At 37.7% G+C, this 9330-nt stretch overlaps 1 protein-coding gene across 1 annotated transcript in view; it reads right to left on the bottom strand.

Annotated features, from left to right (window-relative positions):
• Positions 1 to 422: 422 nt before the first annotated feature.
• Positions 423 to 9330, bottom strand: part of LOC136849438 (uncharacterized) — an 18277-nt gene continuing 9369 nt past the window's right edge. The window contains exon 2 of the mRNA XM_067122789.1: positions 423 to 548. Coding sequence (XP_066978890.1) covers positions 423 to 548 — 126 coding nt within the window. The remainder of the gene's footprint in view (positions 549 to 9330) is intronic.

Genomic DNA, 9330 nt, shown 5'->3' with positions numbered 1-9330 from the left:
GTCATGTTTCTGTATTTATTATTATTATTATTATTATTATTATTATTATTATTATTATTATTACAGCTGCCTGCATAACTGATACACCAAAAACATTATTATTATTATTATTATTATTACAGCTGTCTTCATAACTGATACACCAGAAACACTATTATTATTATTATTATTATTATTATTATTATTATTATTATTATTATTATAATATTACAGCTGTCTTCATAACTGATACACCAGAAACACTATTATTATTATTATTATTATTATTATTACAGCTGCGTTTACGATTGATACAGATAACCTACAATGATTCACTTCCAATTGACAACATTAAAAGGACATCCAATACACGTTCTTATCAAGAGCAAAACAAAACCACTACCCAATTCAAATGTCGCAGATTCCAGCTGAATCCTCGGTTCTCAGAAATGGCCCCCTCCTCCTCCTCCTCCTCCTCCTCCTCCTCCTCCTCCTCCTCCTCCTCCTCCTCCTCCTCCTCCTCCTCCTCCTCCTCTCGCGTCAACAGGATACTGAACCTGTTTTTCACGCTAGGAGAGAGGATAGGATAGGATAGAGCGTAGGATCCTCCCACAGACGCCCTTTCATGTTATGGCGTTCTTAACGCCCGAAAGAAAAGGGGAATATTAACGCCACTTCCTGTTCTCACACGACTTCTGTTGTTTACGTTGGGGAATGTCGCCCAAGACTTGGGAACTCGACGCGAAGAAGCTTGGCATCACTGCTGAGAGAGAGAGAGAGAGAGAGAGAGAGAGAGAGAGAGAGAGAGAGAATCTTCGTATGTACACGAAGATCACTTTTCATTCAGCGAGCATTACAGAGAGAGAGAGAGAGAGAGAGAGAGAGAGAGAGAGAGAGAGAGAGAGAGAGAGATGACCTTTTGTCGTCTTGACTAAAAACTTTGGAGCCGTGACCTTGGACTGATCTCTGACAGGTGCCCCAAGGGGATAACGAATTGCATTTCATGATACTTCTCGACTACAGCCTCTCTCTCTCTCTCTCTCTCTCTCTCTCTCTCTCTCTCTCTCTCTCTCTGCACGTTATTCCCTCTTAATTCACAAAAAAAACGAAGTAAGTATATAAATCCCGCACAAATCCTGTACAGATCCACACGGAGAAAGTGACTCCATTCTACCAAACATGATTCGCGTAAGGAGATTACTGGTGACATGTGTTTGTTTTGTTTGTTTCATAAGCACATACACGCACCAACGAGTCGTTAAGTTCGTTATTTTTGAGGTGGGATTACTAACCAAACATTATTCAAACGCCACGTTCAAACAAACAGTAAAGAGCCCATGGCAAGAAGAAACATCACTGCGCATTTGAGGAGAGAGAGAGAGAGAGAGAGAGAGAGAGAGAGAGAGAGAGAGAGAGAGAGAGAATACTCGAGTTTGACTGCTATACAAACATTATTCTATTGCCACATTCAAAAAATCGTGAAGAAACTATGCCAAAAAAAAAAAAAAATCACTGTAAATGGAAGGATTATGTGTGTGTGAGAGAGAGAGAGAGAGAGAGAGAGAGAGAGAGAGAGACAGAGAGAGAGAGAGTTTGATTGCTAAACAAACTTTAATCTAATGCCAAATTCAAACTAAGCAACTATGCCAACAAAAACAAAATGTCACTGCACATATGAGAGAGAGAGAGAGAGAGGGGGGCTGCTTCGTTCCATGTAATATTGTCAGTTTGTTTGTTTGTTTACGTGCCTAGGGTTAGCAAACATCCCCTGGGCCGTTCCAAAGAGCGTTATTCTGTTCCAACCATCTGGCCCAAGGCTGTTGCTGTTTCCAAAAGTCAAAAGTCGACCATAACAGCGTCCAAATCCAGTGAGGTCTATTTTGTACTTTGAAAAATCAATCCTCACTTTATAAAGGATTGATTGATTGACTTATGACTAATAAAACTGGCGTCACAACGCCTAGATGCCGACTTCATAGAGGTTTGAAGATCGTGACAAAAAAAAGCGAAATTAAAATAAACAAAAAAAAGTTTAGTACAATATGAGGTTATCACGAGGAGCTTAGAAATTTATATGATGCTTCTTATTTATTTATTAATTATTATTATTATTATTATTATTATTATTATTATTATTAATACCAGCAATTTTTAGGAGTAACTGTTCATTATCATTGCTTTTTATCTCTTCTATCTAAATTTTGCGTGCCCTATTGAATATACCTTGCCTATGTCTGTATATGATCCTAACTTGAAATTAAGGATATTATTATTATTATTATATATTATTATTATTATAACTTTTTTCTCGCGTATCTATATTTTCTGTACTGTATTGCATCTAAATATCTATCTCTGTATATGACCCTGAGCTGAAATAAAAGATTATTATTATTATTATTATTATTATTATTATTATTATTATTAAAATGACAGATTATCAGGATGGAAAAAACCCATAGAATATAAAGGAGAGACACCACAAAGGACAAGAAACGTCAAAATCCTTTAAAACAGCAGACAGGAAACATAAGACCGAGGGAATTCAGCCAAATCTTTTTCGCCTGACTGACAGGACCAGTGCTCCCCTCTATCCCCTGTCAATGACCGGATCCGCCTGTCAACGCCACGCGTGAGTGACACATGACAGGCCACTTGGCTTTTTTTCCCACGACTATGATGTAGAGGTGTTTTTTTTTTTTTTCTAACCAAGAATGTGTTTTTCTTGTCAAACGCCATCTATTTGTCGTGTCAGAAAGTACAACAAAAGTCGATGGGTTCTGTCTCGCTATCTTATTATTACTCTCCTCTGACATCCATATTCCTTTCACATTCGCAATTGATCCCTGATCCCCATTTTCCTGCCGAGGGCTACCAGATTCGCCGAACAGCTAAAAAAACACCAATATACAGCAAATGTTTCACCTCGCTGTCGAAGAACTTCTCATTTCCATAGGTCCTTTATTCATATATATATATATATACCAGTGTGCGTACGGTGATTTGTACGTATGGGGCAGGGAGCCCGGGGGGGGGGGTGTCCCAAGAAACTCGCGCATGCGTATAAACAAATGAAAAGAGATTATCCGCTAAATAATGAGGTCCTGATTATTGATGAGGGGGCAGAGGAATAATATTTACAAAAATACGTATGCGTATGAGTGTCTGTTGTTAAAGAGGTAGAAATATGAATATTCAAGAGGGCTCTTTTGTACACAGCTTTCACAGACAGACAGTCGATTCTGAACGACCTTGCCGCTGTGGTAATACATCATTACCTCTCTCTCTCTCTCTCTCTCTCTCTCTCTCTCTCTCTCTCTCTCTCTCTCTCTCTCTCTCTCTCACTTCTTTGGTCTGTTTCACTTTGTAGAGTTTATCCAATTTCTCTTAAGGCTACGATTCTCTCTCTCTCTCGCTCTCAACTGTTACCATCTCTCTCTCTCTTTCTGCATGGGTCAATTTTATTTACATCAGGTCGAATCACTTTTTGTAAATATTGGTGCCATAAACGTAACACGCAATCTGAGAGAGAGAGAGAGAGAGAGAGAGAGAGAGAGAGAGAGAGAGAGAGAGAGAGCTCCTCTGATCTCAAATGTTTACGGGGGGAACAAATTCATTCCTTCTCTCTCTCTCTCTCTCTCTCTCTCTCTCTCTCTCTCTCTCTCTGAAAGAAAAGAAACGAATGGAGAGAGAGAAAGAAACGATACTGAATTAAGAATAAGAGAGAGAGAGAGAGAGAGAGAGAGAGAGAAGGGGGATAAATGAATTAAAAAGGAGAGATAGAGAGAGAGAGAGAGAGAGAGAAGAGAGAGAGAGAGAGAGAGAGAGAGAGAGAGAGAGAGAGATTTAATCTTAAATGAAAAATTTAAATGCAGTTTATGTAAACCATTTAAAATCTTACTGGAAAAATTAATATTCCCAAAAATATTTTATTTCTAAAAATGCAATTCATGCAAACCATTTACAGTCTTACTGAAAAATTTCATATTTCCAAAAACATTTTTCTTCTAAAAATAAACTGACATTTCCAAAAATATTTTTATTCTCAAAATAAATTAACATCTCCAAAAAATATTTTCTTTCCAAATTAAATGATTTCCAAAAAATATTTCTATTCTATAAATAAACTGACATTTCCAAAAATATTTTCATTCTCAAAATAAATAAATTTTTTCCAAAAATATGTTATTTCCTAAATAAAAGATTAAGTTAAAGAAGTTGAACAGCCAAACCGGGTGGAAATTAAAAAGTCATGAAGCATCGCACCTGGGGACGAAAATACTCTAAGAAACTGACCGCCGTATACGGTTCACCGCGCATGGCGCACTGTCAGCATCATCCCCTCTTCGGGGAACTGCTCTGGGTACGACCTGGTGGCCTGTCAAGGGAAATCTCAGGTCACCCGGCCGGAAAATGACCTTTCTCAGAAGCTCAGAAATTGGGGATGTGACAGAGAGAGAGAGAGAGAGAGAGAGAGAGAGAGAGAGAGAGAGCAGTAATAGCTTCAAGAGTAAGAGGAAAAACTAGAATATTGAAATAATCCCACGCAGAGAGAGAGAGAGAGAGAGAGAGAGAGAGAGAGAGAGAGAGAGAGAGAGAGAGAGAGAGAGAGAGAGAGAGAGAGAGAGAGAGAGAGAGAGAGAGAGAGAGTACCTTAAGAGAAATTGGATAAACTCTATAAAGTGAAACAGTCCAAAGAAGAGAGAGAGAGAGAGAGAGAGAGAGAGAGAGAGAGAGAGAGAGAGAGAGAGAGAGAGTTAATGAGTCTTGATATACTTCCAAGACACTACCAGGAAATATCTAAATGATGGCATACTGTTCTCTCTCTCTCTCTCTCTCTCTCTCTCTCTCTCTCTCCTTCTTCTTCTTAATAAACATCCATTTCTAAGCAGAAAGATTCGTGCGAGAACAAACCAACTGGAAAAACCGATTAAAAGCCAATCACTGCTTAGCGCTAAGTCCAGTCGACAGTTGTATGTCGACAGGTATGTCGACAAAACCCACACGAGATACACGTTCGTGTCGTGTCCAACGACTGATGAGGACGATGATGTCGATGTCGACCTGTCGTTGTCCCTCGTGTCGACATACTTGATAGCAAGAGAGATTAGAAAAGTCGCTCTGTCACGACCAGTCTGATCAAGTCGGCGACTATAAAGCGCAACGACTGAGTTGCGGATAATGAGGATGATGATACTGGTGAGAGAGAGAGAGAGAGAGAGAGAGAGAGAGAGAGAGAGAGAGAGAGAGAGAGAGAGAGAGAGAGAGAGAGACTTAATTTGGAATAGAATTTTCAAATTTACCTAAATGAACTTGATTATACGATGTACAGAAAAGTCGATTGCGCCGAAGAAACTTCTGCGCATTTCTTACTTGTTTTTCTGGACTTTCACTCAGCCTTGGCAACGGACTTTCACAATCGGCTTAGGCCTAAGGCCCGCATTTGGCAATAAAGACTCATTAAAGTCCACCTTGAAAGTGTTTTCACTCCTTCTGGGTCGTTAAGAGAAGATGGGCCGTTGCAGAGGTTTTGAAATACAGCGTCTTCTAAGTCAATATTGTGTAGCATCTTCTAAGTCAATATTTTGTAGCATCTTCTAAGTCAATATTGTGTAGCGTCTTTCTAAGTCAATATTGTGCAACATCTAAGTCAATATTGTGCAGCATCTTTCTAAGTCAATATTGTGTAGCATCTTTTAAGTCAATATTGTGTAGCATCTTCTAAGTCAATATTGTGTAGCATCTTGTAAGTCAATATTGTGTAGCATCTTCTAAGTCAATATTGTGTAGCATCTTCTAAGTCAATATTGTGTAGCATCTTCTAAGTCAATATTGTGTAGCATCTTCCAAGTCAATATTGTGCAGCATCTTCCAAGTCAATATTGTGTAGCATCTTCTAAGTCAATACTGTGTAGCATCTTCCAAGTCAATATTATGTAGCATCTTGCAAGTCAATATTTTGTAAGTGTGTACGTGTGTGTATTTGTGTAAAACTGCGCATAAATGCATACACTGGGTATGTAAAATTGTGCATACATTCATACATACATATACAAACATACAGCGAATTATTTAAACAAGGCAGTGGGTTTAGCCTGAATAAGATTTGACAAAACACAGTATTTTCACAGCCAATTTTGTGTGCGCGCGTGCGTGTGTGTGTCACTGTGCACACAAGCATACATATTTAGATACATACATATATACATATAGCGGATGATTCTGCAAATTAAACAATTGTTTTAGGCTGAATAAGAGTTGAAAAGAACACAGTATCATCAAGGTCCACATTGTGTGTGTAAAATTGTGCATACATACATACATGCATACATAAATACATACATACTGTACACATCAACATATACTTTTATGTGGAGCACGTCAGCTTAAGCACAAACTCCTGTACGCATCAGTGAGATAGAGAGAGAGAGAGAGAGAGAGAGAGAGAGAGAGAGAGAGAGAGAGAGAGAGAGAGTGGACTGAAAGCCAAAGAAAGGACCCAATGAAAGCAAATCCCCTCCCCTGACCAAAAACCCAGTATGTTCGGCAGCAACGCGTGTCCACTTTCCCATCGATGCAACAAAAACACAAAAGGAGGGTGGCAGTTATTATTTCCTTGTTTACTTGTTTACTTGTTTACTTGTTGTTGTTGTTGTCTTCCCTGTTATCTCAGTGGGTGGCTTTAGGGTCCTTCTCGAGATTACAGGGGGGAAGGTGCGGTCACCTAGGTGGGATTAATTACGAATTAATTACGCTCTGTCATAACGAGTAATAGAAAAGAAAACACCTACACGAAATCTGTGGAGAAAAGGAAGAATGTCTGTGGGGGAAAAGGAAGAAAGTCAGTAGGGAAAAGGAAGAAAGCCTGTGGGGAAAAGGAAGAAATTCTGTAGGAGAAAGGAAAAAAAGCCCGTGGGGAAAGGAAGAAAGCCTGTGGGGAAAAGGAAGAAAGTCTGTGAGGGTAAAGGAAGAAAGTCTGTGGGGAAAAGGAAGAAAGTCTTGAGGGGAAAAGGAAGAAAGTCTGTGGGGAAAAGGAAGAAAGCCTGTGTGAAAAAGGAAGAAAGTCTGTGGGGGAAAAGGAAGGAAGTCTATGGGGGAAAAGGAAGAAAGTCTGTGGGGGAAAAGGAAGAAAGTCTGTGGGGGAAAAGGAAGAAAGTCTGTGGGGAAAAGGAAGAAAATCTGTGGGGCAAAGGAAGAAAATCTGTGGGGCAAAGGAAGAAAGCCTGTGGGGGAAAGGAAGAAAGTCTGTGGGGGAAAGGCAGAAAGTCTTGTGCGGAGAAATAAGGAAACAAGCACTCATTGCCGCTTCTTTCGCCCAGCTCCCCTCCTTCCCCCCTCCCACCTCGTCCTTCTCCCTCCCCCTCATTCCCCCTTCCCTAAAAACACACACGATGCAAGAGGGTCGGTGTGAAGTTACAAACCCCAAGGGAGTAATCTTAAGACTGGTTAGTGGTTACACGACAGCTCAGTTACCTGTACACGACGGCTCTTCCTGGACACACACGCACACATACAGACACAAACACACACACATACACACCAGCACCCACACACACCTGTTTGACTTTTGTTTGTTTTCGCTGCTACTGATATAGACTTGGACGGGGCACAGCACTGCGCTCACTCACAAACTCATGCACTTTCACTCACTCACCTACAACCCAAACTGGCGGTTCTCAGGCCTCACTGTTACCCCCACCCAAGGACATGAACGTCCACGGTGTATACTAAGAGAGAGAGAGAGAGAGAGAGAGAGAGAGAGAGAGAGAGAGAGAGAGTATTCAATAATAACTAACCCTCCTATTCCATGTCAGTCCGAATTAAACAGATGTAATCATATCCTACTAAGGTCCTACAGTCTAGTAGGATCGAAATGAGGACGCCCATACGTCTTGTCGGATTCCTCCTTCAGGTATTTTTTCAGGAAAGTCCTTTAGAAGGACTCGAAAATCCTTAAAGGAAAATTAATGAGTATTTTAAGGCATGAAATACACCCATTTTCAAAAATAACTCTGTATGCTTTGGCAGGAAATCTCTCTCTTAAGAGTTTTCAGTAATCAAGAATTTGGTCTGCCTAATATTCTTGGGTTCAATATTCGTAGTGTATATTTAAGAGGGAAATTTTGATTAAGTATCCAATTTGAACGTATATTCTAAATCATATAAACATAAAAGAATAAAGAGAATAAGCTTTAAACTTATTCTAAAGAATAGAATACCCATGCAAATTATATATATTCTCGATATAACATATGCTTAAGAATATAGCACACAAGAAAGCAAAACAGACGTAACAAGGCATTAAATATTATATTCTAGAGCAGTGGTTCTTAACCAGGGGTGCTCGCACCCCCTAGTCTTAAGGGGTGCAAGGATGCCTGTGAATAATTAAAGCAAAATATGCTTTCATAAACGCATGATATTTTTTTCTTCATAAAATAAAAATATAAAAATAAAATAAAATAATAATAATAATAATAATAATAAAAATAATAATAATAATAATAATTATTATTATTATTATTATTATTATTATTATTATTATTATTATTACTGCTACAGCTAAATTTCCTAATACATATCATATCAACTTTGTATTTTAGCTTTTTTTTTATTTCAGCAATTCAGGGGGTGCGAGAACTAACAGCTGATTTGAAAGGGGTGCATACATTGAGTATAAAATATACAAAAGAATGAAAAACATCGCATATTTACAAATAGTCTAACAAAACTAATATTCTAAATATGATTAAAAGCTTTAAATATACAGTTAAACAACACGTTTTTATTCTTGCCAATATTCTAACAATTATATTCTGAAAATTAACACAAGCTGATACAAAAAAAATTAATATAATTAATATGATGAAGATTAAAATACACTTATAAGTATTCTGAATTTCAAAATATGAATACAAAAGAACGCATTGACACAGTTCTTGCAAAACAATAATATATATTATAAACACAACTAATAGTAAGATTTCAAAACAAGAATTACTGACACGCAATAAATTTAACCGCAAGAAAATTACCCACGTCATACAATTGACCACAAGACAATTATCCGCAGACCATGAAATTAACCACAATGAAATTACCCACTTAATAAAAAAAAATTATTATTTGTGGCGAATTTAATATTATAGAAATTTTACGCAAAACTGGCCATTACAGTTCAACCCATTCTCGTGTTAAATTCATAATAATAATAATAATAATAATAATAATAATAATAATAATAATAATAATAATAATAATAATAATATATGTATGTATATATTTGTTTACATATATTTTTATATATATATATATTATATAATATGTATACAATGTGTATATATATATATA

This window comes from Macrobrachium rosenbergii, chromosome 21 (assembly GCF_040412425.1).
Source record: "Macrobrachium rosenbergii isolate ZJJX-2024 chromosome 21, ASM4041242v1, whole genome shotgun sequence".
In the NCBI taxonomy this organism is placed as follows: Eukaryota; Metazoa; Arthropoda; class Malacostraca; order Decapoda; family Palaemonidae; genus Macrobrachium; species Macrobrachium rosenbergii.
This window is presented reverse-complemented; position numbering and strand designations above follow the sequence as displayed.